The sequence below is a fragment of the Astyanax mexicanus genome, chromosome 3 (assembly GCF_023375975.1).
Source record: "Astyanax mexicanus isolate ESR-SI-001 chromosome 3, AstMex3_surface, whole genome shotgun sequence".
NCBI classification, from domain to species: domain Eukaryota; kingdom Metazoa; phylum Chordata; class Actinopteri; order Characiformes; family Acestrorhamphidae; genus Astyanax; species Astyanax mexicanus.
In genome coordinates, this window is record NC_064410.1 from 5064035 (window position 1) to 5091817 (window position 27783).

Here is a 27783-nt window from a genome sequence, read left to right on the forward strand (position 1 = left end):
ACACACGCACACACACACACACACACACACACACACACAAAGCCAGGAGGGAGGGAAATGAGGGAGGAGGAGGAGGAGGAGGAGGGGAAGATGGGAAGGCAGAAATGTGGTCCACACTCTCTGTCTTGCTCTCTCTCTCTCTCTCTCTCTCTCTCTCTCTCTCTCTCTCTTTCTGTCTTTCTCTCTCGCACACACACAGACACACACTCTTGTCCTTCTATTATGGAGACAATTCTTGTTTGTGAGCTGACCATGACCATAAAATTGAAAACCTCTGAAATATAATCAAGAACAAGATGGATGATCACAAGCTAATAAACTAAGCTGATCTACTTGAATTTTATCACCAGGAGTGAAGGCATAAAGTTATCCAAAAGCAGTGTGTAAGACTGGTGGAGGAGAACATGCCAAGATGCATTAAAACTGATTAAAAAACAGGGTTATTCCACCAAATCTTGATTTCTGAACTCTTAGAACTTTATGAATATAAACTTGTTTTCTTTGCCTTATTTAAGGTCTGAAAGCTTTGCATCTTTTTTTTATTTCAGCCATTTCTTATTTTCTGCAAAGAAATGCTCTAAGTGATATTTTTATTTGGAATTTGTGAGAAATGTTGTCCATAGTTTATAGAATAAAACAACAATGTTCATTTTACTCAAATATATACCTATAAATAATAATAAAAAAATGAATATAATGCAATTAAAAAATCTGATGTTATTTTTGTCAGAGCTTTAAATATTTTTAATGTTATCATTTTAATTAGGGCTGAAAAGTTAAACAAATTAATTTGATTAATGAAATAACTGCTTTATTGTGATTTTCAAAATAGAATAATTGAGACAGTACATCTGTACATATAGAAACTGCCACTGTACATATAGAAACTCAATAGGTAGACTTGTGCTTCTGTCAAAAAGCTGTAAAAACTTATATGTGGCAGTGATATGAAGGTGGATAACCACCTTCAGATATTAATATTTTAATATTTTACACTGTTCCTTAATATCACTCAAACATAAGGAGGCTATTTTCAGCTTGTTCACTAAAAGCTGCTTGTAAGGTTAAAGGGAGCTGCTTCCTATAAAAAAAAAACTAAACCTTTATTTTAATATTGGTTTCATACACGTTTTATTGTGTTTGCATGGTGATCACATATCAAAAGTGCACCAATGACGGCCAACTGGTGAACTGGAATGTAATTCATGTAGGCCTCACCTAATAGGATTTTAGAATCTGCTGCTAATGTCTTGGTGGCGGACAACACAGGATACCTCCAGATACCTCCAGAAAAATCTTCTTAAATTATACAAAATATTAGGCAGGTGGTCTCAATTTTATGGCTGATCAGTGCATATGTAATACTCACACATGTAATTACAGATTTTTTAGTTCTTCACCACTGTGAGCAGTCCTAAGATTCTGTGGAATTGAGATTATTAATAATTTAATTTTGTGCAGATTTTGAAAGATCAGTGGGATCCCTGAGAGCACAGATACTTGATGGAAGATGTGAATGAAATAGACGAAACCGTTAAAATCTGTGGTCGTTTGTGCAGACTAGACACCTTGAAGTCCTTGGGCCCCTTGTCATTGCAACACCGACACCAGCAGAACAGCAGCAACAGAAAGAAGCCCTCAGTAACACTGAAGGCTAAGAAGTTGCAGACAATAACAAACAATAATATTATATTGGCCTGTAATAATTCTATTGTCTGCTGGACAATACAAGTCTGCTCTGACAGTGTTTCAACACTGAGCTCTCTCTATAACAGACAAATGTATGGATACACAAACATGCATAATCCATATTAGCAAGTCTTTTTAGAAGATGTACTGCACTAATATTGACTGTGGCTAGGGTTCACATATTAGTTTAATGCGGTACGTAATATTTAATTGACAAATAACGGATGTTCTGTATTTTACAGGACAGGTGGCAAACCTAACTGTGACCTTTGTGTCATTATTTAGTCATGAGGTGTAGCTACATTAGCCTTTTAGCTCCAGTGCACAACTAAAGAAGGGTTACTTTAAACACTAAAAATGTCTGGACTGATTAAGGTGGAAGGGGCAACTGTGTAATCCAGAGAAATTATTTTTTCAGACTGTTCAGGATCCAGCACGTTTACTCTGTCTGCATAGTAGTACCATGTGTGCCCTCTTGTGGTAATCCCTTGTTCTTTTTCTTTTGCACTTTCCCTGAGAAAACAGGAAAACAACTCTACAACAGTCATTAATTGTGTCCATAACAATTGATATCTACAATATAGGAAATAAATTTTTTTGAAGATGTACTGCTTGCTGCACTCAGCTGATATGATTATGATTATGAAAGAAAACACAGCAACAAATAAAGCCTTTCAAATCTCTTTCTGAAATGATCTCTGATAAAAATTAAATTTGATTAGCTAGAGAGGTTGCGTTTACTATTAATAAAAGCAATACATGTAATTTGGCCAAGAGTGCTAAACTTCCATAATTTACATAAGACTACAGTCTTATAGTGATTTATAGTCAATAGTCATGTCTCATCTCATTGTGTAGCCTGTGAATAAGCTTACAGGAAATGTTCAGCAAAAATAAATTAATTTTTTTTTAGAAACCTTTCCTAAGCTTTAAAACACTTTTACTCTGTACATTTCTGCCTCTGCAGCGCCATCACAAATTCAACTGTGCTATAGGCGAGGATGGTGTTTCTGTTTATATTGGTACCCAGAAACTCACAATATGATGTCCAAACATCTGCATCTCACCTCTCACCACACTGCTGCTGCTGCAGCGCAGACAATCAGCTCTCTCTCCTGGCCTGCCTCTAAACCCACACATCACCCAATGTCCCTCCCAAACTACCCCTCCCATTTTTTAAAATCATTTTTCCAATTTGAGCAGAGGGTGGAGTCAAAAACAGACTAGCCTTTTTTAAGATTGTATTTTTGGATATACATAGGATAGTTAGGTAAATTTTCTTGACTATTTTTTTTAGCAAAATTCTAAAATTAAAGGAATAAACAAGCAATTTGTTTCTATTTTTAAATGAAGTTTTTAGCTGTTTTGCTCAATTCACCCCCATTTATTATGGACTCACTCGCGGACTCACTCTAGCGGATTTTAGTCATTTTCTGATATAATGGGGGAGATAGGCTCTTCGTAATGCATCTCTGAATACATAACCTCAGACGAATCTATATGGGGCAAGTGTATAATGAACTACACATGTAGATGGAGAGTGCTAAGCTAATATATCATGCTACATTTTTTAGTATGCTGATCATAATAGCAATCTTGCTAAATGTACTGTTTTTTAAAACTGATATTTATACAAATATTTAAAAATATATATTTTTTATATAATATAAAATACTGAACAAATATGTCTAAATGTACAAAATACTAAGAAATTTCAATTAAAATTGAAGACCTTATTTTAGCAAAAGTGGAGGAAACATTATTTCATGTTTTTAGGTCCTCAAACCTGTTAAAGTTTAAAGAGTAGAAAAGCAATATTGTTTATTTTTAAAAAGGCAATTTCCTTCATATATTATTTTATTGTTTTTCATAAACTTTGTGGTGGTCTCTACAATGAATGAAAATAAAAAGTGCTCCGGTTCTTCTGTTTCAGGCTGTTAGTTCGGCGGAGAAATGGGCGAGGAACAAGGACAGGATTTCAGGTCTTACTCATGAATATTCATGACATGCAAACGTATTATCGCTGATTGGCTCCCTCCATGGATCTGCAGTCGGGTGTTCGAGGCCATGAGTCCTAATATACAGGTTGAAGTCAGTCCAGGGACTTTTTTCTGATTCAATACTTTTTCGGTCTATTTTCTTTTATTGGCTAATGCAAGCAATGGTGTAAATAGAAGTAGAAGAACAGTTATTTTCAGTGCAGTATGCATATACAACTTGGAGTGACCTATTGTATTTCAAAAAGGGCCAATACTAAAAGCTTTCTAGTGAAAAATCATAAAATATCTGTTGTGCAAATCTAAGGAAGCAATCTTTATACACCAAACCTGCCTAAATGGATCAACTACATTTGGTTTAAGAGAAAAAAATTAGTTCCTTCAGTCAGCATCAACTGCAGTCTTTTTCTAGTCAGTCTCAGACAAAATGGAGCTGCTCCCCTTTCCTTGAGTTGCTGCGCCTCAGCTTCAGTCCTGACAGAATCTTCTGGGCAGTCCTCTCCTCTGCTGGGTGTCTCCGGAGTGATCGGGTCAGTCCGTGGTTGGATTGGTTGTTGTTCTGATAAAGAGGAGGGCCTGCTTTCTCTGTCCTTGCATTGGATAGAAGTGCTGCTGATGCGTTGAACCGTGTCCCTCTTTCAGGCTCGCAGGGTAGAGAATGAGGAAGGGGGGAGTGTCCAGTAATACTGGACGGACTGGTAGAGCGTAGGATATGCTCTGGTGTCTTTGAGCGCAGACAGGGAGCTGCATGCCTTTGGGGTTTTACAGGCTGTCTGCTGAAGTGACCCCTCATCTGGGTCCCTGAGTGAGGGTCTATAACCCCCTCTGAGTGACCCCGCGGAGCGGTCATGGCACTCCTCATAGCCAGGACTGACAGAGAGAGAAATATATGTTAGTCAAAGTAATGCACTGAATTTACTTGATGCATATATTTACAGATATGTACTACAAGGCACAGTTAAGATCCTTTAATTTTTCCAAAAATCGTTAGTATGCCTTCAGCCTTAACAGCCTGGTAATCTATGCTTACTGTAAATAATCAGAAGCACTTTACTCACCCAAATAAATAGTTTTCAGGAGAAAAATCTGTGTAGGTTAACATCCAGCATTTGGCTTTTTTTTTTTTTTTTTTTTTACAAATTAGAGTAATTAGAGAATTACTTAATTTAGTTACTTTAATATGTAGGACCCACATCTCATTTCTGCATTGTAACTACACTTATTATTTTGAATAATACACTAACTGTGAAGTTTATTAATTAAATTAATACAAAATAAATTGCTGTTTAATTGTTCAAAATACATATAAGGGTTGACGGCAGACTGTTAAAGCAGTGTTTCTTTGTTAAAATGTTCAAATTTACCATTAAAAAAAATGTGGGAGAGGAGTACAAACTGTTCTAACAATTTTTAAATTATGTATAAAAATTGATCACTGATATGTTTCACTGATCATTTCAGACTGTAGTTAAATGAGAAAATCTGGGTACTATCATCACTATTGTAAAGACATTTAAGTGAGTCAGTTTCTCCACAATCACAATAAAATAGGCTGAAATTCTGACAATTGGAGTGTCTTTTTATTACATCTAGTAAAAAGCTCAATTTAATCAAAAGAAAAGCAGACTTGTTGCATTATTAGTTTAGGCAGGAGAGAAAGCACAAATAGCAAAAAGCAGTGAGGCAAGCATTCAGTTTAAATCATTTTAGTTTAAATAATCCTAACTAATATCAACTCTCTTTCACCAGCATCTGCCACCTACCTGCTCTTTCACTGGCATCAGCGCTCAGCTGGTCCACTGCTTCACTGGACGATGACTTATCAGAAATATAACCCTCGCTTAAGTCTCTCTTGAGTGTGCGTCTCTGTTAAAAATGATTTTAAAATGACAAATTCTGAAAGTAAGTGCTATTACTACATACTAGTGGGCATACTTGGTAAGCATAAAAAGATTCTAAGATGCCTAAATACTCCTTAAATGTGATCTTATAAACAATTCATCTATCTAAAATTTCAGTAAGTTTATAAAAGGCTATAAGATAGTACTGGCATGGCATGCGCTTATCGTGGTAGCAGCAGCAGCAGTAGCACCTGGGGTTCAGGTAAAAGCAACAAACACATTGGCAAACATGTTAATCCTTAAAGATTAAGTGTTTAAACCCTCCAGGTTTCTCCTTGTCCAGGAAAGTAGGATTAAGCAACAGATAGCAAGAGAGAGAAAGGAAAAGAGCTCAGATTCGTCATCTAGACAGCACTAACGTAATCCATCACCATCATCATAATCCCAGCAGGACAGAACACTGAGACAGCCCATTTTTTTATATTAAAGCTTAGTAGACTGACACAACACTGCATTGTGTCCAATATTACAATTCCTGGCCAAAAAAAAAGAAGTCTGGATTTAAATAAGTAAATGATGTGGGGTTGGTTGGTTGATGCTGCAGTTGGTCTGCAGGTTTAGGTTCAGCAACAGTATGTGCTGAAAGAATGAGGTCAGCTGACTACCTGAATATACTGAATATAGACCAGCTTATTCCATCAATGGATTTATTTTTTCTTCCCTGATGGAACGGGTATATTCCAAGATGACAATGGCAGGATTCATGGGGCTGGAATTGTGAAAGAGTTCAGGGTTCAGGGAGAATGAGATCATCATTTATCATTTTCACACATGGATTGAGAGAGTTCACCACAGAGTCCAGATCTTAACCTCATTGAGAATCTTTGGGATGTGCTGGATGGAGAAGAGCTGCTTTGTGCAGTGGTCAGACTCTACCATCATCAATGCTGCTGCAAGATCTTGGTGAAAAATTAATGCAAAACTGGATTTAAATAAATTTTGTGACACTGCAGAAGCTTATCAAAACAATGCCACAGTGAATGTGGGCCACAATCAAAGCTAAAGGTGATCCAATGATATATCAGAGTGTGAGACCTTTTTTTTGGCCAGGCAGTGTATTTGGTGTTTTAATAAATCAATGTGTTCATTTGTTGAAATTGTAAAAGACCAAAATAGCAGGGCACATTTCCTACCTCTAGGGAGCGTGGGCGTTCTCTAGTGGAGGCCCCAGATCCGTCTAGTGAGTCAGATCCCTCCTGTGCTGCAGGGCAGGAGGCCCTGGGTGGGGTTTCCGGGAGCGGGGCGGTGGGTACAGGTGGAGGTGGAGTGCAGGCTCTTGGAGCAGGGCCAAAGATTTGGTCATGGTTGGTGATCATAAACTCCACCAGCATGGCCTGATAGCTGCTTTCCAGAAGTGCAATCATGGACACATCCCCCGACACCAGGGGGCGCAGGAGAGTGGGGCCAAACACAATGCCAAGGTTCCCAGGAGACATCTTATTCTCCTCAAAATTTTCAGATATTCTGAGAAAGAAAAAACAAAACATTGTCAGTAGTATCAATAATATATATTATACTACATATCTACACCATTCAATATATTCAATATATATGAAATGAAGTAGATATTTATATTTTACATATATATTATAATTCACTACAACTAATACACTCCAGTGAAAACACAGATGAAGGTTGTGGTTTACCTGCATATGATTATGATTACAAAGCTAACATTTTTAGTATTTATTGTTCTCACTCATGACTGAGATAAATTTGGTGAATGAATACATCCTTAACATGACATCATAATTAACTAGAAGAGTGCATTTCCTTACAAAATAAATAATAGCATAGGTTTTATAACATAAGTTATTGTGCAAAAAATATAATCAAATAATGATAATAAATAATAGAAAAAACAATTAATTCATATTTATAATATCTAAAAGGATAGAAATGTATTATTAATGTTAATGTCTTTTCAAGCTTTGCATATTTTATAACACTATATTACTTTCCCCACCATCACTGTCCTTACTGCAAGAATATAAATAAATATATATTAGAATTTATTAGATCTAATACACAGTGAAAATACAAATGAAGGTTGCAGTTTACCTGCATATTATTATGATTACATCATTTTTTGTTTTTAATACTAAAGCTTATATTTGTAGTATTTATTGTTCTATTGAAAATAAAGCTATTGAAAATAAATTTGATGTATAAAATAATAATTAATATGACATTATAATTAAATAGAAACGTTCCTAATTCCTAAAGAAGAAACAAAGGGCACTATTTTAGTTATATATATATACATATATATAGCACACCGGTCAATTGTGCATCACGCAGCTAGATTTAGGGTGTGGCGGTGTGTCTTTGGTATTGTAAGGAGTCAAAAAGTGGTTGCTGTGGTATCCCAGGTGGTTGCTAAGGTGTTGCTAACTGGTTGCTATGGTGTTGCTAGGTGGTTGATCCATTGTTGGTAAGTTTACAGATATGTGATACAGTGTGGAAAGTGACTGATAGTTAAACAGGTGTTGCCAAGTGGTTGCTGTGGTACAGCATTGTTACATTTGAAGAACGCAAGATTCTTTATGAAGCTGGAATGGTCTGGATATATTTAAGTTATTTAATAACGTCTGGAAAAGTGTTATTAGAGAGAAATTAGTATTATTGTGAGAAAAGTGAGTGTAAAGGGCAGTGTGTTACCTGTGCAGGTGACCCATCATGTGTCGCACTGTGCTGTAGTTGCAGGGGGGAAGTCTTGCCAGCAACTGTTTGATATTAATCACAATGTTCTCCACTATCTGTGCTGTTTCTGCTACATGGTCCTTTTCACTGAGTCGCTGAATCTCCTTCCCAATGTTAATGAAGTCGTTGTAAAGGTCAAAGGTGAGTAAAGGTTCTGGAAGCTGTAGAGGAGAATGAGGAGGTCACTGTTGTGGGCGTGTGCACATAACCTTTACCTTAACCTTTTTTCTATTCTTAAGTCTCATTTCGTTAGAGTTTCATGACATGAAGAAAAATGTTGTGAAAGCCCACATACCTCTTTAAAAAAGTACTTCAGAACAGAAGTGACATCATGAGGAGAGACCTCGGCAAGATCAACTTGGTCTTTTTGGGTTTCAAAGGCATGACACAACTTCAGTATCCGAGGTTTGGAGCCACTAACCCGATAAACCCCCTGAAAGAGAGAGAGAGAGACAAAGAATGCTTCTTTATAAAATCAAAGTAATTCTTCTATGGCACACCTCAACAAACCTATAAACGAATAAAAACCTTTATCCTAACATGCAAAAAGGTAATGGGACAGGAACTACTATCGTGTCCCAAGATTGTTGCCTTGTTCCATATACAGGTGCATCAAAAAAAAAAATAGAACTGATTGAAAAGTTACTTAATTTCAAGAATTCTGTTCAAAATGTGAACAGATATGATGCATATATTATATAGATGTATTACACATAGAGTGATCTATTTTAAGCGGCACCGTGGGCAGTGTGACAATTCCTGCTGAAAAATGAAATCCGCATCTGCATGAAAGTTGTCATTTGTCTTTAGCATGTATACCTGTACGGTGAGTGCTCGGCTCTCAATCTCTCCAGTGCAGCGCTGCACAATAAAGGGCACGTCCTGAGGCTGCTCTCGGGGCAGCAAGGAAAACTCCACTCCAAACAGGTTCCCTCGCCTGTGATCACACTCTGTCTGGCAAAGTTCCAGGCACTTCCTGTGGACAGCAAGGCCACACTGTGGAGAGGAAAGACAGGTCAGTCCAATTGAAAGTAGTAAAGGAAGGAAAGAAACAGATAAAGCAGTTTTCCTGTTATAGAACATGAAGACATGGAATTGCAAAATAAAATCCTGGCCTCTTTATAAAGATATTGTTAGTTGTGGCTATGGAACTATTCCAAAACACCAAAACTGTTGTGCTGACCAATTAAATGTATGACGCCAAAATATACATAAACCTATCAAACTAGTAAAACCTTTTCTAAGGCTACAAAGGTTAAAGACTAATGTTTGCCTTCCTTCCCTTACCTCCTCACACTCGATGCCATTGACCAAGATGAAGTTTTCACACTGTTTGCACTTGACCATCTTGCTCTTCATTTTCCTCAGCCGGTGGGTGAGGGCGGCACGTGAGGCGGTGCGTACTTTACAGAAGCTACCATTGCTGTCATTCAGAGGATCGCCACACTCTAAGTGGAGAAAAAAAATGATGGGCATAATCACATCAATATTTCTTACATTTAGAAGAGAAAGCAGGAGTTATGTGTAATGTGCTTTTTGATCTCACCGGCTTCAGCGTTAATATCTTTCTCATCCAGGTCGTCTGAAGACATGGTTCCAGTAGAGGGGGCTTTGGGTAGCTTACGATTTCCATGGGCTTCAGGAGACGAAGAACAGAAAACAGATCAAATTAAGCAGATTATGTAATACTTATTTGTAAAATTAGAGGCTCGAAGTTATATATATATATATATATATTTATATATATATATATATATATATATATATATATATATTTATCTTACCTGGACTGGAGAGAGATTCAAGGCTTCCTCCCATGCTCTCACTGTCACTGTAGCCAATGCGCCCTGTGTATCAGCAAGTTCATATTCATATATTCATGTATAAAATGATGTACTTTCAAAGCAGTGTAACAATGGCCAATTTAAACAGAGAAAAATCTAACTTTTTAATCTAATTAATCTAATCTAAATTAATCAAATTTTTGTATTGGTGTATAAATAATTAATACTGTAAATATGCAAGTAATTTCCAAAAGGCATAGATCTAAATACGGCACACATCCGTTTTATTGTGGTTAGGCTGGTCGTCCAGACCTAAACTTGATCTCCACTGTCTCTGTTTGACCTTGCTTTCTTCTTAATATCCTCTTCTACATTGTGTCTCCTAATTTACAGAGGTATTAAATAGGTAAGTAAAAATAGTTCACTAACTTACTTAAGTTGAAATGTTGGTGATCTATACTTTACTGCAGTAATAATTTTTCAGACAACTTTTTACTTCTACTTCATTTTCATTCCAGCTTCGTTCAATAAAACCCCTATCCAGATAAATCTCTCCATCCAGATAGAGTCAATCTAATTGTAGAAACAGATACCATTTTAACACCCTATTGGTTTATACAATCCATCAGACCTGCACACATCCTGACCCCACACTTCAGTAAGAACATAGCAGACGTATGTAGTCTAGTATGAAGATGATCAGTGCAGAGACTCAAGAGAACTCCAGATAAACTCCAGTCCAACTAAGCTTCTTTAACATATTTACATTCTACAAAAATACATTAAATGGGCATATATGCAGCTGAAACAGGGAACAGCCTAGTGCATCCCAAATTGATCAACATTAACATTTTAATATTAGGAAAAATAGGTGACATATGAGTATGTATTAGGTATTAGGGAAGGCTGCTAGCAGAGGCATGCTGAAGATGGATGAGTCCACAGGTCCTGCATTATCCACATAATAACTAGCAGACAGGATTTCATTTACAGTGGGTCATCAATCACTTCATCCTGATATCATAAATAAAGAACATTTCTGACAATTTTCACATGATTTTCTTAAATGTTGTATGCTTACTGGTACTAATTGACATATGTTAAAGCTGCGAAATGCTTCGTCTGTATCCTGTGTTTGGTTTGTTTAGATATCTTTGATTCATACAGAGTTCATTTGGAAAAGGAACTCATTTATAAACCTTCTTAGGTGGCTTATTCCGTCTGGTTCACACCAGAGCTTAAAAGCATTATGGACACTTGCTCAAACAACCAGAATTAACAGAGCAATTCAACCAGAGTTCATTTTAATCAAGTTGACAAATAAAAATCTAGCAGTAATGTAAGTGGGACTTACTTCCATCACTAACACTGCTGCCACGCCGTGTTTCATCTGTTAAGGCCAACGGGTCCTGCAGAGCCGCCAAGGGGTTGCTTGTTTTACGCCGCCCCGTAGAGGGAGACCTGTAGGAAATCAAAAAGAGTCCCAATCAACATTAGCATTAAACACTGTATATGTTGTAAATCAGATATCACCTCACAACTTATACAGGTGTTGGCATTTCCACATGAGTGTAACTTCTGCTGTCCACTTTCCTCCACATCGGTCTCCTCACCTCTTGCTCTGTGGGATAAACTCTTGGAAGGCGAAGGTTTGGAGCGGCTGCTCATGACGACACTTTTTGAAGACGTAATGTAGGAAGGGATCACCGGGCTCGCATGGCCTGCATGTCAGCTCCAGGTTGTGGTAACCTAGAGGAACCGCCTCAGTCTGCTGTCTCTGGTAGTAGAACATGTTCACGGTCACCTGGGTGAAGAAACAGTAGGCTGTATTTAACTAATTATGTTACAGTAAGTGCAGACAGGTAAGTAAGTCCCATTTCCACACCCCAAGTTGCCAGGTATAGAACACAACAGCATGCAAACAGTGTGTTGCAGCCATGGAAATGGGGGAGCTGGCTATTTTACCACTAAACAGGTAATCACTGAGCTTCAGTAAGATTTTACCATCACCACTAGTGTAAAAGAGATGAGCATTTTGGATACTGAAACAAATATCGCCACTGAGAAAAAAAACTGCTTGTCCAAGTGTTCAAAAGTTAGTTTTAAAGCTTTTAAATCCCACCTCTTTCAGCACCGTGTCTCCTTGGCAAATGAGTTTTCGAATGTGCACGATAATCTTCTCCTTCACTTTCTCCAGCTCGTCCTGGTGGGCGTTGGCGTCAAACACACACTGCCTGTATAATGCTTCAGCATCAGCCACCTAAGGAGACAGTGTGCAGGTGTGATGGATCACAGTATAAACCAATAGGGAGTCGGTATGGTATACGTTTATACTTCTCTACATCCAATCACAATTAGATTCACTCTATCTGGATGGAGAGATTTATCTGGATAGGATGTTATTGAACGATGAGAAGCTAAATTGAAAACGAGCTGAAATGAAATAGGAGTAACAAGGCTATTTTTTTATAGTAGATAACCAACATTTCTACTTTGTACTTCATTACGTCACACCTCTGGGTATAGAGGACACCATTACATCCATCCATCCATCCATCCATCCATCCTTTTATCCATCCTTTCATCCATCCATCCATCCATCAATCCATCCATCTATTCATTTGTTACTGTGCTAAGACATTCTGGGCTGATCCAGGCGATGCTATGTGGCATTTATCTTATTTTCCATGAGCCCACCATAAAAGAAAAATGTATCATTCTGAGGTAAATTAACAGTTTGGTAACACATTCAAAGTCACTTACTTTTATATTTTTACTATTTATATATTTTGTTCAACCATAACAATTCAAACATGGCTGGCTTTGGTTCCCCCTGACAGTAATAGACTGCTGTATTAGATAATGTTCTACAAAACAAGATATCCATTTGTGACTTTCAGAAGAATTTTGATGACTTAATTTCTCCATCCACTACACGCAGGAAGCGTGGTCAACAGATGCTTGCCTTTGTCTGAGCGTCATCTCGAGACTTCCTCCTCTTGTCCAGAGTCTTTGAACCTCCAGCTTCTTCTAGTCCTTTAGCACTAATGGCTTTGGCCTTCTCCAGCTCCTCACAGCGCTGCAGGTACTGCTGCCGAGCTCGCTTCAGTGCTGCAACTGCATCGTTCTTTAACATACAGACAACACTCACATTAACATGTGAACAGCCTGTTCATGTTCAGAAAAACTGTAAATATAATATCTTTGGAGATGCATATAAGAATATAGTGTACTGACCATGCGCTTCTGTTCCTTTGCCCACTGCTCCTTGAACTCCCGACGCCACTTATCAATCTCATTGCGCTTGGCTGACAGAGCCTATGGGAATGATTGGAAAACCAGTTGATTAAATATCAATGCAAATCAAATTATTCCTATCTCACGCTCCAGCAAGATGCTTTTTGCTATCTTACACCCCGCCAACACTCTATTTTCACACCTTTCACTTGCATTGTTTAAATAGCATTAAATAGTAATTTTTCTTAATATATAAGCAAAGTGTACTTTTCCAGTCATTATGATAGCAAAGACAGAGTGTCATGGTCTAAATCCAGATTGACAGCTTAAAGTCCGAAGTCCTAATCCACTAGTAAGGTATTGCAGGATGTAGGATTTCCTGGATGTAAATATATATATATATATATATATATATATATATATATATATATATATATATATATATATAGAGAGAGAGAGAGAGAGAGAGAGAGAGAGAGAGAGGGAGAGACCTTTTAAAATTATGAGTTTCTTTGATTTTACCAATTTAAAAACCTCTGGAATATAATCAAGAGGAAGACAGATGATCTTTGGATGGATTTTTTTCAGGAGTGGCATAAGGTTATCCAAAAGTAGTGTGTAAGACTGGTGGAGGAGAACATGATGCATGAAAACTGTGATTTAAAAAAATGGGTTTTCCACCAAATATTGATTTCTCATCTCTTAAAACTTCATGAACATGAACTTGTTTACTTTGCATTATTTAAAGAGAGAGAGATTGAACATATTTCACTAATTGAGGTGTATTTAGTATTTAGGCTATTTTATTTTAGGTTACTTCATTTCACTGCATATATAACTCATCATATGTACAGGAATACATTTTATATTTCTCTGTAATGCTGACAATGATGGAATATTTATTTTATTCATGATTATATTTTAAATAAACAAAATAAAGTAGAAGTAAATGTTTGGGAACCCTGTATAGCCAGTTTTAAATAACACCTCCCTGTGAAGTATCATTGCTTGTGAACACTTTTTGTAGCAGCATCTTTCAGTGTCTTTCAGTTCTTTTTTGGGGCTGATTTTCTCCTATGTGTCCTTGCACACAGCTTTCTGAAAACAGTGTGCTATCTTTATTTGTTCATATAGCATATTCATATGTGCTTTAATCTAAACACTATCTACAGTGATTCCTGCCTGCTTGGAGCTCTAATCAGATACGGTCTGATGGAGTACCTGGTAACAGCGCTGATGGAGCAGTTCGGTGGTGTGTTTGGCGGTGGCGCTGGTTTTAATGTCCTGCTCCATGGCCATGGTGTAAATATACTGCAGGGGCATCATGTCCTGCACACAAGCACATGAGGCATCATTGACCAAAAAGCATGTTTCTTCACATTTTAAGGCAAAAGCATGCACATCCACATTTACCCACGTGTGCTCATATACCTGTTGAGTTACACAGGACTTTGCAGTTTCTGCTGCTTTCGTGATGTTCTTGGCGTACTCTTGCTCTACAAAGAAATCAAAAACAGATGATGTAAGGTTAGATTATGTAATGTATTTATGCAAGATAATATTGTGACCAATAACGTCTTACATCATCTCATGTACATGATTTCCAAACACACTGGTGCATTTAAGGTTTCTCTGAATACCACAAAAGTCATCTATTAGGAAATATGAGTGCCTGCTATTATATGTGTATTGACAGGCTGTAAGTGGATTGCAGCTGTCTAAATAGGATCAATATGATACAACTGAATGCTTGTGTTATATAAGTCAAATTATGGATTTTAGAGCAAATGGATGCACAGGAAAAAGTACATATTGAATTTTTATGTTTTTTATCTGGCATCAACTTTGTGCTAAGAGTAGTGCACAAGCCTAGTGCTCAACCAGTGTTCCCTTAAAATATCCACCAACTGCTTAAACACAGTTTGTATGTAAAGTTAGTAAATAGCAGAAAAACGTGTACTATGGACACCTGAGCATGGTGTTTCCAGGTTAATCCTATTTGCTATTCTTCCAGCAGTGTCTCAGCTTTCCTGACATGGCCTTGTAATCTGGACTGTAATCCCAATAGAGAAATTCTAGGCTAACTGCACTGTTTCTTCCTCAGCTCATGACTCGCTGCATTAAACCATGAATTGCTATATGGACAGGCCAGAGTCCTAAGTAACCTTTTAAAGTTTTTCCACACTGGATCCACAGCAGGTTCACATTTTACACATTTTTACTTGTAATACCATAACTTTGCCACTAGATGGCACTGTGAGCGATGCCCACACGTCTAAAGGTAATTAAAAAATATTATACACAGAGTGATCTATTTTAAGAATTAATTTATTTTATTGTTGATGATTATGGCTTACAGCCAATGAAAACCCAAAAATCAGTGTCTCTGAAAATGAGAATATTATATACTGTAAGACCAGTCCTGCTGAAAAATGAAATCCGCATCTCCATAAAAGTTGTCAGCAGAGGGAAGCATGCAGTGCACTGACTTTTGACTTGATATAACACAGTGGATCAACACCAGCAGATGACATGTCTCTCCAAACCATCACTGATCATCAGTAAATTTTGCATTTCATTTGTCAATCAAGGGAACAGAGTTTGGAGGAAGATAGTCCAAGCTGCTTGAGGTCTGTGAGGCACTCATGTAGGGCCAAGTCAAATTATTAATTTCAAATTATTTTTAAACTTAATTAAGCAACTACTGAAAAATATACTGTAGCACAGCTTTGAAAATGTGCATAGTATACACATTTGTTCATGGAAATCTATAGAGGGATACAACAGCCTAGATGAATCAACACTGAATGAACCAATGATGCTTAGTGATGCTCAGTGATGCTCAGTGAGGTTCAGTGATGCTCAGTGATGCTCAGTGAGGTTCATTGAGGCTTAGTTAGGTTCCCAGGACCATCAAAGTGAATTCAATGTGATCTAAAAGACATGGAAGCTATAACCAGATCATATAGACCAAAAACTCTTATAATGTACAGTTCTATTTAAATAGAAAACAATGAGGTTCCACTCACCCAGGCTGATTCTCTTGTCCAGCCACGTGAGAAGGTCCTTGGCATAGCGGCACCACATCTTGGCATACTGCAGTGCGAGCTCCACGCCGCTCTCGCTTCGACACATGGCCAGGTCAGCGTCCTGGGCTGAGAGTGAATACATCAGCATCACTGAAACCTGTGTGTTACCCCCAACTCACCTTACCAACACTGGTCCATGGGGGCTAACACACCCTGATGAGTCCAAAGAGTAAACTATCAAAACTATAAATGACTTTTTCATGATTCCATTGGATCATCCAGTGTGGAACAATGTTATCAATGAAAAATAACAAAGATTAATCTTTTTGCTTTAATTCCCAGTTGAGTTATTGAGTAGCTGAACAGTCTTTAGTCCATTCCAAGCATCAATTCAAAGCTCTTGTCCTTGAAGACCTCCAAATCTCCAAGCTATTAAATGAAAAAAAAAAAAAAAAAAAAGCAAATCGTTCCATGAAAAAAAAATTCTGTACCAGAAGCTCTTAGGCCATTTGAACAGTGTGCATGAGGATTCTGGATTCAGAGGCACCTCACATGCTCTGACCACACCCTATCTGTGCCCTAACTCCTCCTCCTCCTCCTCCTCCACCTCCATCCAGTCAAACCCACACACTAATCACAGCTTTACTGCAGACCTGGATTCCACTGCAATCACACATCCATCCCTCAACTTCTGCTCAGACTTCTGTCTCTCGATCTACTTAAACCACTTTCAGACTTTCCCTCTTAACCTCTTCCCCCCCACTCCTCTTCTCCATTTCTTTCCAGTTCTTTGTAACTCACCCACACTGTTTCACCCTCCTCGCCCTCCACCACCTTGATCATGTTGCTCATTACTTGTTCTCTTTTTTGTTTCTAAGAACTTGCACTTCAGTGGGTGGGAAAAACTACGCTGCATTTGAAAATGCTCCCTATTACAAAACCGGTACACTGTGCACTCTAAAAAAAAAAGGAAAGAGGATAGTCATAGGCATAAAAGGCATACAGTTTTATAAGGTACATTATCTATGAACATCTATTTCTGGTCTATTTTTATACATAAGGCACACCGAATTTTAAGGTGCATTTTAAGAGACACTGGGGGGAGGGGGAGGGGGGGGTAAAGCTAATCTAAGTAAACAAAACTGTAATAAGTCAAACAAGTGCTAGATGTTTCTGGGTGAACAAAGTGCTTCCGTTTATTTACAGTAAGCTTACATTTCTGAATTCCTCAAGCACAAAGGCTGGAGCATTAGCATTAGCAGCTAACTGCTAATGCCACCCAACAGCGCTACACTGAGGGACCCTAAATGCTCAGGTAAGCCAAAATAATATAAGCTAGCGGTTCATCCCATGTATCTTGTTTTAACACAGTAACTACGCAGGCTACAGGCCGATATACTTCCTTCTGAACAACAAAAGAGCTAGCGCGATTAGCGGCTAATGCTAATGCTGTCCTGGCAGTTCTAGCCGGGGTTAGCAGCAGGCTACAGGCTGATAATACTCACCTCTGAATGGGGAAATAGCAGTTAGCGGCTAATGCTCCAAGCCCTCACATATTTGCAATCAACCCCTTCAAAAATTAAAACTGAAACAAAATTGCAATGTTATGTTTCAGTGTTATGTAAAACTATTATTTTTATATGTTGTTCTTTTAAAAGTAAGTAGTGAAACATTAAAATTGTTTTTTTAACATTTTTTGGATAATTACACACGCACCGAATCAAATTGAACCGGGAACACCATTGCTGTTTCTGACATATGAACACAAAAAGTGTTTAAAGTGATTATATTGTAACTACAGTAGGTAAAGGTGGTCTTAAATTTTTGTGCATAAAATTAAACGTCTTATTTTTGCAGCCTAAAATGTTATACTTTGCTGTGATCTGTAAGTAAGCCAGCTTGACTTCAGTTGCAAATATGCATTCAGACAACATATTTCCTCAACGAGCTAAGAAAAACAGAGCAAAGATCTGCACTCTGTCTTTAACACATACCATCCTGTCTTCTATCCATCTCCTGGCCCCATATCCTGGGACTGGGGTACTACTTCATGTGTATGGGGGAGGGCTAATCCAGAAGGGTCCAGACTGTGGAGTAACAGGCTTTAGATTTAGCTGCTAATTTCTAGTGTACTAACACTGAGCAGGGCTTGGTAACCCTTAACCAATGCCTCTTTTGATTGGTATCTGCCATCTGAGGCTCATTCACTCTCTCTTATTATCTCCTTATCTCTCTCCATCTCTACAGCTCAGACCATATCTTCCATTCTTATGACTGTTCAATTAAAGCCTAATATATAAAAAATGGCAACTTAATAGGAGAACCGATATATTTTAAGTTTAAGTTAAAGTGTTCCATTGGTAAATGATGTATGATCACTCCAAGATTTTACACAGGAATATTTAGCAGATTTCGGAGTGGTGGTTCACTGTTCTACTGTGCAGCAACACTACCACTAATATGACCTTCACAAATTACTCATCAGAAAACCTTTCCTGCATTGTCACCCCAAGAAAATCTGGTGCATTTTGCAAACACATCCAGCTGTCAGATGACATTAGCATATTATATATTAAATAGGCAGGGTAATAGAACTGTACAGCTTTCACCAATAAACTCCTTTAACCAAAATCCTTTTGCTCTAATACTGTAATTACAATATCATTATAACCTTCACACATACAGTTAGACACAAGAACATTTGGACAGTGACACAATCTTTATGATTTGGGCTCTGCATGTCATCACACTGAATTTAAAATGAAACAAATGATGTGCAACTGAATTGGAGACTTATAGGTTTAATTTAAGGGGTTGAACAAAAATATCCTTTAAATTATTTAGGTATTGCAACACTTTTTCTACAAAGCCTCCTCATTTGTTTCATTTCAAATCCAATTGTGATGGCATGCAGAGGCAAAATTTGAAGAACTTTTAAGAAGAAGTTATTTTGTTATGGGACACAGAAAGACACATCCAGAGGAGGTTGACTAATAAGACTTAAAAAGGGTTAAAAGGTTAAAAACAGCAACGGTACAAAAAAGAGTATGTTTAAATCTAAAAATCTGAAAATGGTATGGCCCACTTCATCACCCACCCCCATTTGATAATTACAGGTCAGACTGCACACAATGGGGGTTGGAGGTCTGGGGGATCTATACTGCAGCAGATTAAAAAGCCACAATAAGCCCAAGATCTGCTCACTGTTCCTTCAGAGAACTGAAGATGATATTCCCAACATGAGCAGAACAGGAACAGAACAGAGTGCCTCGCATGCCTCCTGATGCTGTTATTTAAACACAGTGCGTGGCATGTGTGAGAGTAATCCCTAATCTCTGTTGGCGCACACCTCAGGCTTCAGGGCAAGCGGCTCTATGTCTAAGACGATGTACGGTAAAGAACAGCATGTTGCTGTATAACCCCCCCCCCACTTATCATCATGCCTATTGTATATCTCATTCAGACTCTGCTGTTAAACTGAAGTTTATTTACTACAGTCAGTGATACTGGTCTGTAATTAATTTCGTCTGTAATTAAAATGCTTCTAGTGCCATATCTTTACTGCACTCAGAGGTATCACAGAAAGACAGCAGCTGCCTATGGGTTTAATCTTCCACCCTCAGCCTACGATAATCCCGTTAGTTCAGGGCAATTAGCCCATGTGGCTAATTACATGTAAACAAGAAAGGTTGAAGCAGGAAGATTAAAGAGCTGTGGCAAGACGACCGCCTTAAATATCACCTCCTGGCCCTGTCCAGGTGAGAAAAAGGTGCACAGGAGCAGTGCTGGAGTGGGCTTTGCAGAGGTGGTGCACTGTTCTACTGTGCAGCAACAAGCAATAACTGCACTAATATGACCCTTAGTGAAGAGTCATCTGAAGGAAACATTTCCCCCATCCTCTCCACAAAAGTCAGTGTCAGAGGTCTCATGTATTTCGAAACAAGCCACACTGACCAATGAAGTTAAAACACAATTTTGAAAAAGAAGAAGAAAGGGTGCAGACATTCACGATGAAAATATCTCATTTCCTCTCAATCTAGGGCCTGAGTGCAAAACATGATATCTCTATTAAAAACTTAAATAAAGCACTTTTTAAAATATCAGCTTCAGAATCATGTTGATGCTCAGATTACTGTAATAGACAGAACGCACCCTCCAAAAAACAGCAGTTCTTGCACAATGCTGCTTTAAACCATGCTGATTTCTAATCTAGGTAAAATTGTGGCTAATTTGTGGTAGACCTCAGCGACAGCCAAACTGGCAAACTGTATAAGATGCCAAAAGCTACGATGAAAATGCATAAGAAATACTTTTACCAAACCAAACCAAACGCAGTAAAAAAATTATACATTTGCAAATCTGATTAACTTTTGTTGATGTGTGTTTTATGGGTATTTGTGTTGTTAGGTAAACTGTATGATGAGGTGATTTTATTATGTGTAGGTGTTATACTGTACATTGTTAGTGTTTTTATGCCACAACAATACTTTTTTTCACACTGTGGAAAATAATTTCTATTAACTTTTATTATAATCTAATAATACATTGTATTTTTACTGAATATTAAGTTAATCAATTCTTTAGTAATGTGTAAAATATCCAATAGTGGCTGTGGCAAAATAAAATTGATTTTTCTATTTGTAATAATGAGTTCTAACATGGTAAATATGGCAGATAAGAAGAACGTTAAATAGTTAAAAAGACCCCATCAGCACTGCCAGCAGTTGCCACAGGACAGGACAGGCAGATATGCAGCTGTAGAAAGATCAGCACGAGTAAACATGCCGAGCTGAAGTCATTCAGATTGAGGCCCTAATCATGACAGAGTTACTTTCTGTGTGTCAAAATTTAATGTGTGACATTCACACCATTCTGACTTCCGTCCTCTAAACTCATAATACATTTTCTAGCCACCAACTCTTTCACTCTCATAGTCGTCCACACACACACACACACACACACACGAACACACGCACCGACACACACACACCAGTGTTACCTGACATACTGCCTTCTTTTTCCTCTCCCGATGGCTCCCCATCCTGGCAGACTGCTGTATTATCCTCTTCTTCATTCTACAAGAAGCCACACACATTCACGTGTTGTATGATAATACCAAACAGACACATATAAAAGAGTGAGGATGAATATTATAACTATATCTCACTGTCAAATCATCTAAAGTGATATCAGCTGTTTCCGAGAGGGACAGTGTGTCTGGATCCTGAAGTAGCTCATCCACTGACCTAAGGGAGCAACAAAAACGAGACCACTTCAGTTTCTGAATCAGTTTCTCTGATTTTGCTGTTTATAGTCACATGTTTCAGTAAAATTAACATTATTATTATGATTATTTAGATCTTTTATTTGCAGAAAATAAGAAATGGCTGAAATAACAACAACAAAAAATGCAGACCTAAAATAACGCAAAAAAAACAAGTTCATATTCATAAAGTTTTCTAATCGCAGTTTTTATGCATCTCGGCATGTTCTTCTCCACCAGTCTTACACACTGCTTTTGGATAACTTTATGCCACCCTGGTGCAAAAATTCAAGCAGTTCAGCTTGGTTTGATGGTTTGTTATTATTCATCTTCCTCTTAATTATTTTCTAGAGGTTTTCAATTTGGTAAAATCAAAGAAAGTCATCTTTTAAAAAAAGTGATTCAAAGCTGTATATTAGCCCGTAGCTAACACTTTTTTTTTTCTCTAGTTATGTTTGAATGTATGTCTGCATTACATACATGCTCACAAAGGAGAGCTCCAAGTTGTCAAAGTCCCTCAGAACTTCACTGTAGCGCTTAGTCCCGGAGCATTTACGTGGGACACCATCATCTGAGGGGAAACAGAGAAAGAGAAGTAAATTAAAGAAGAAAATGAGTGATAAATCAGAAGTAAATCATATACTTTCTAAAACAATGCAGAAAGAATAATGTGTAATTATTTGATCAGTATTTGGACACAGATTTGAACACTGAATGCTGTGGAAAGTGTATAGTGTTGACAGAGTATGCTGCCAATAGCTTGTAAAATGATGATAAAATGATGGTAAATGATGAGCTCAGCACAGCTGTTAATTGAAAGCCTGAATTCCAGGTGACTCGAACTCATAAAGCTGACTGAGAAAATCCAGCCAAGATGTGCATAGTTGTGAGCAAGAAGTGCTACTTTAAAGAATCTAAAATATAAAACATATTCTAGTCTGTTTAGCACTTTTTTGTTTTTTAAATAATGTTTTTCTACATAGTTTGAACATCTTTAGTATTATCTACAATGCATTACTTTTTTTAAAGAATAAACACTGAATTTAAGGTGTGCCCAAAGTTTTGTCAGGTACTGTAAATAAAGCAACAACTTTAGTTTCTGAATCAGTTTCTCTGATTTTGTTATTTAAAGGTATATGTTTGAGTAAAATGAACATTGTGTTTTTTTAATTCAAGGAACTACAGACATCATTTCTCCCAAATTCCATATTTTTAACTTTTTTTTTGTCATTAAGAGCATTTATTTGCAGAAAATGAGAAATGGCTTGAATAACAAAAAATAATGCAAAGAAAACAAGTTCATATTCATAAAGTTTTAAGAGTTCAGAAATCAATATTTGGTGGAATAACTCTTGTTTTTGTTTAGAGTTTTTATGCATCTTGGCATCATGTTCTCCTCCACCAGTCTTACACACTGCTTTTGGATAACTTTATGCTGCTTTACTCCTGGTGCAAAAATTCAAGTAGTTCAGTTTGGTTTGATGGCTTGTGATCATCCGTCTTCCTCTTGATTATATTCCAGAGGTTTTTAATCTGGTAAAATCAAAGAAACTCATCATTTTTAAGTTTCATATTTTTGTTTGCTGGTAAAGAGCAGTAATTTTCTTAGTTTCTGAAACAATACATTAAATTAATAAGCTCAGATGAACTCAGAAAGAATGTAAAGTGAACTGATGATGAACAACAACAAAAAGGCATCAGCGGTCAGCTAGTGACCAGTAGGCCTTCAACCAACTCCCTCACGTACTGAGAACATTTGCTTTAATAACACGGCACAGGCTGTGAACTTATCAAAAATGGAACTAAAGGCACTTAGACAAACATAAACGGTTTGAAAATGCAAACAAAGTATTTAAAAAATAGGAAGGGAAAGAGCAATCTAATCCGTGTGGGTTTAGCAGGGGAGAGTAAAGAAAGGGAAGTTATATGAAACTACAGCAGTGATATCACTTAGATACGTCATAAACATTATACAAAAAACACACAAAAAACACACAATGTGTCATTCCCGTTTTTTATTCACTGCATTTGTTCTGATATAGTATATCAGTATATATATTAAGATGAGGTGAGTGATCCTAGAATAGTACTGCACCTGAAAAAACGACAATCTCTTATTTTCTCTCTTTCTCTGTCTCTCTCTCTCTCTCTCTCACTCTAAACTGCGTTGCCCCATTTTGGTCGACCACATCCGCCATGCAGTCTGAAACTGGCTGTACTGCAAGGAGCAGTGACATGTTGTTTCTAGATTCATAAGATCGGTTTAAGATTAAGGTCTAAAGGAGGGAAGCTGATCCTATCGATTTCTGTTATATAAATATTCTATATAAGTCTAATACTAATACTCATTGATTTTAACGCTGTTCGAGTCAGTGGAAGTTCCCTCAGGAAGTGTGAGCTATTTCATATAAGACATAAAGGTCAGACTGGAAATGACTAGCGTAGTGAGACTTTCTGCAGAGACACAACTACATATAGACACACAGACAGCCATGCTGTCAGAAGAGCTGCAAATATAGAACATAAAATCATACATCGAATATTTATACATCAATTATTTAGCTATACCATTTATACCAGCTGCCTTATATTTAGCAAGCCCCCACTTTATGCAGCCAAAAGAGATCTGTGCTTTCTAGACCATGATATCACAAGACCTCTGAAGATGTCCTGTTAACATTACCAGCAAATCTTTAAAGTCCTGTAAGTTCTGAACACAGTCTGTCATGGACTGCATCAGTAAGACTTGTGTGCTCATAACCACATGGTCGGTTCACAGGTTGTCCTTTTTTTGTAGCATTTTTTTCCCAAGAACTGACCACTGCACACCAGTAATACCCCACAAAAATGGGCTGATTACAAATATTTTGACCCAGTCATCTAGGATAGTGGCTCTCAAACTTTTAAAGATCTCATTCCACCTTTTTTTCATTAATTTTTAAATGTATAGTTATGGTCTCATTCTAGCATGAATGAATGCCATGTGAGCTGGATTTTGTGAAAAAAAAAAAGTGTTCCGGTGATCCAGAAAAACGCTGTTTTAGTCTGGTGGAGGAGTGAGGGAATGGGGGAACGATAGGATTTCAGCTCTTTCTCATGAATATTCATACATGCAAACATATCGCCTCTGATTGGCTAAAAGCACTGCGAGGCAGTGAGACAAACAACAGTTAGAAACGTTTTAAAATAAAGCCATTTTTACTAATAACAATGTCTTTGCATTGTCATATGTTACTTTACAACATGTGTAATGCTCTGCTAAGTCCAGTTCAGCCACTGACCTATAGTCTTAGAGTCTCTGTAAAATGCCAAATCCACCGGAGATCCTAGTAACTTACACTGAGAGGTGGGTAGTCCAGGTCCAAAAAGTACAACTCCAAAGTACAACTTTGTTGGCGAAGATGCAGCAGAGCTGCCCAGGCAGTTGTAACAAAATCCTGGGGTGGATTTTTACTTTTAACTATTGAAAACAGAACACTGATGTGATATTTGCACAAATAACACAGGAACAAACTGCCATGCTGTTCCTACCGCTGTTAGTTCCTATCTGATGAGATGGAGCTTTTCCTGATTGACTCGAATATTTTTACTAGCTACTGCAGACAATGAAGCCTGAGGAACAGTTTTATATGCATCATGAAAATACAACTCAGAGAGACCTATAGTACAAAGAACAAAAATAAGTGGATTTTAGTAGAAGAAATCTAACACCCACGATCAAACCAAAACCTTAACATACCACCTACTAGGGCTAATGTGTGGGCCTTACCCACTTTACAATCTGCAAATTATTGATTATTATTTATTGTAAATACAGTATGCCTACTGAGATATGTCAGAAAGCTTGATACAGAGGGAAATAACAGGAGTGTGAGAGAATAGGGAGTAGTGGACTACAGTTTGTAAATCGTGGAGTTCCACAGGGTTCAATTGTAGGGTGTATTAAACTAGAGAGAACTGAAGTGTAAGCTTACACAAACAGAAACAAACCTCATGTTGTGAAAATTTGAGGTTAAAACAGTTTAGATTTCAATCAATAATAATTTTGTGCATGCAATTCTCTGAGGTAATCTGGTGTACCACAATTTGAGAACCATTATTCTAGTAAATCACAATTTGGTTTTGGTAAAAGTGTCTCAGATTCCTATGATTACTCATTTTCCCCACTTTAATCAACTTCAAGAACTGACTGTTCACTTGCTGCCTAATGTATTCAGGTATCCACCCATTGACAAATGCCACTTAATTAATAATCAGTAGAGATAATTAATATTGTCAGTGGCTTAAATGTTATGGCTGACTCTGAAAAAGACCATTTTTCAGATGATAAAGGGGACTGGATTAAATCTTCTGAGGAAATGTGTCTACAGGGAGACGTACTGCACACCTCTAAACTTTAGGACCACCCATATCTTCCGAAACAAAAACTACAATAAAATTAAATAAAATTAAAAACTACACAAAATAAACTCTCTCTGTCTCTTTTTCCCTCAATATTAAAGACAAGAAAAAAATCAGATGAGCATTGATTATTATTATTATTTTTTAATGTATTTATTTTTACAAGCCACCAAAACAAGCTGAACTGCTTGAATTTTTGCACCAGAAGTGGCATAAAGCTATCCAAAAGCAGTGTGTAAGACTGGTGGAGGAGAACATGATGCCAAGATGCATGAAAACTATGATTAAAAACCAGGGTTATTCCACCAAATATTGATTTCTGAACTCTTAAAACTTTATGAATATGAACTTGTTTTCTTTGCATTATTTGAGGTTGAAAGTTCTGCATCTTTTTTTTGGTATTTCAGACATTTTTTATTTCCTGTAAATAAATGCTCTAAATGACAATGTATTTATTTGGAATTTGGCAGAAATTTGTCGGTAGTTTATAGAATAAAACAACAATGTTCATTTTACTCAAACATAAACCTATAAATAGCAAAATCAGAAAAAAAAACTTACAGGAGAGTCATAAAATCTTCTTGACTTTTAATGGAAGTCGATGTAAAAAGATAAAAAGGGTTTATTTAATGTAATTTTGGAAAATAAATATTGGTTCATTCATAAAGAAATTTGGACACAGTATCAGCGACAATCTGTGGATTCAATTATGAAGTAAACTAAAAATTGACAGAACTGGAGATAGTTGTTTTTCATTGAACAGCAACAATCTGAAGAAATTCAAAACAAAATGCAAAGACAGCCCTGTCTTGTTGTATGCTTCAAGATGTGTTTGCAGAAAGAATGGCACAAAATAACACCTTGAACTATAGATAAATTCACATTTTGCATAGAGTCCCAGAACCCCTTTTTGGGATTCAGGGTAGTAGTAGGTCAGTTGTCAGTAATTTTATTAATTCTTTAAATTCCTTTTTGGAAGTCCTCTTTTTATGCAGGATACTTTTTCTCTGATCTCCTGTGTTGAAAGAAAACTGAATAAATTAATGACTGTCTCAGATTTTGCCTAGTATTATACATTTAGGGTATGAAATAAGGTATCATATGTTACACTTATGCCTCAATGTATTCCCAATCATTAGTATATTTAATGACAGTACAAGTGGAAGCTATTCTTAGATGCAACTAGGATGCAAAGTTAAAGTGCAGCATAAGACAGGAAGTTCCCTGATCATGCACTGACTGATGAGTGTTGCATTATGCACACACACACACATTGCATGCACACACACACACACACACACGCACGAACACACAAACGCACACTTTGAGAATGAGAAAAGGAACAAAGACACCCAAGACAGTATAATCAGGAAATGTAACATCCTAATACAGTGCTATGTGTACATGTCTAGATTGAAATCCTTTTCCTTCATCATGCCTAGAAGATGATGAGTTCATCTCGGCTTACCCTTGGGTTGCCTTAGCTGTGCAGTCTCTGTCGTATCCTCCATTTAGCCCCCGCAAAACCACCAGCAGATAACAGAGTGGATCTTCAGACACCGGTTACTCCATCAACTCCATCCACTGTGAGAACGATGCTGAAGATTTAGGCATTCAGAGATCCAGAGACGAAAGCCCTGAACCCAACAGCCCAAGCACCGGCCTTCAGTTTCCCACCAGCATTAACGCAGACCCACAGTACTCGGAGACACTACAGCAGCCCTGCCACCATTTCTGTGCTCTCATTTGGTGTAAGCACACTTTGCTTCCTCTAGAGCG

The 27783-nt window shown here is 37.4% G+C and overlaps 1 protein-coding gene across 2 annotated transcripts; it reads right to left on the reverse strand.

Moving 5' to 3' along the window:
• Window positions 1-4062: 4062 nt before the first annotated feature.
• Window positions 4063-27761, reverse strand: LOC103034590 (GEM interacting protein). Of its 2 annotated transcripts, XM_015603612.3 has the most exons (21): window positions 27473-27761; window positions 22084-22174; window positions 21508-21586; window positions 21340-21415; window positions 16341-16466; window positions 14743-14807; window positions 14533-14640; window positions 13312-13392; window positions 13040-13201; window positions 12197-12334; window positions 11688-11878; window positions 11429-11535; window positions 10075-10137; window positions 9837-9926; window positions 9578-9738; window positions 9110-9286; window positions 8586-8723; window positions 8249-8451; window positions 6721-7051; window positions 5450-5552; window positions 4063-4556 (listed from the first exon to the last, which is right to left on the reverse strand). In XM_015603612.3, the coding sequence occupies exons 1-21, from the start codon at window positions 27513-27515 to the stop codon at window positions 4105-4107; spliced, it is 2985 nt and encodes a 994-aa protein (XP_015459098.3). In that variant the 5' UTR covers window positions 27516-27761; the 3' UTR covers window positions 4063-4104. The 2 variants fall into 2 exon arrangements, with proteins under 2 accessions (XP_015459098.3, XP_007229108.2); XM_007229046.4 differs by lacking the exon at window positions 5450-5552 and having other exon boundaries at window positions 4452-4556.
• Window positions 27762-27783: the final 22 nt, after the last annotated feature.

Bases quoted from the DNA above. Each gene is read 5' to 3' on its own strand.
- LOC103034590 (XM_015603612.3), bottom strand. From the start codon at position 27,515: ATGGAGGATACGACAGAGACTGCACAGCTAAGGCAACCCAAGG. The intron at 16,467-21,339 runs GTAACACTGGTG...ATTCACTCTCAG, and splicing joins AAAAGAAGGCAGTATGTCAG to CCCAGGACGCTGACCTGGCC. The intron at 4,557-5,449 runs GTAGGTGGCAGA...TCTCTCTGTCAG, and splicing joins TGATGCCAGTGAAAGAGCAG to TCCTGGCTATGAGGAGTGCC.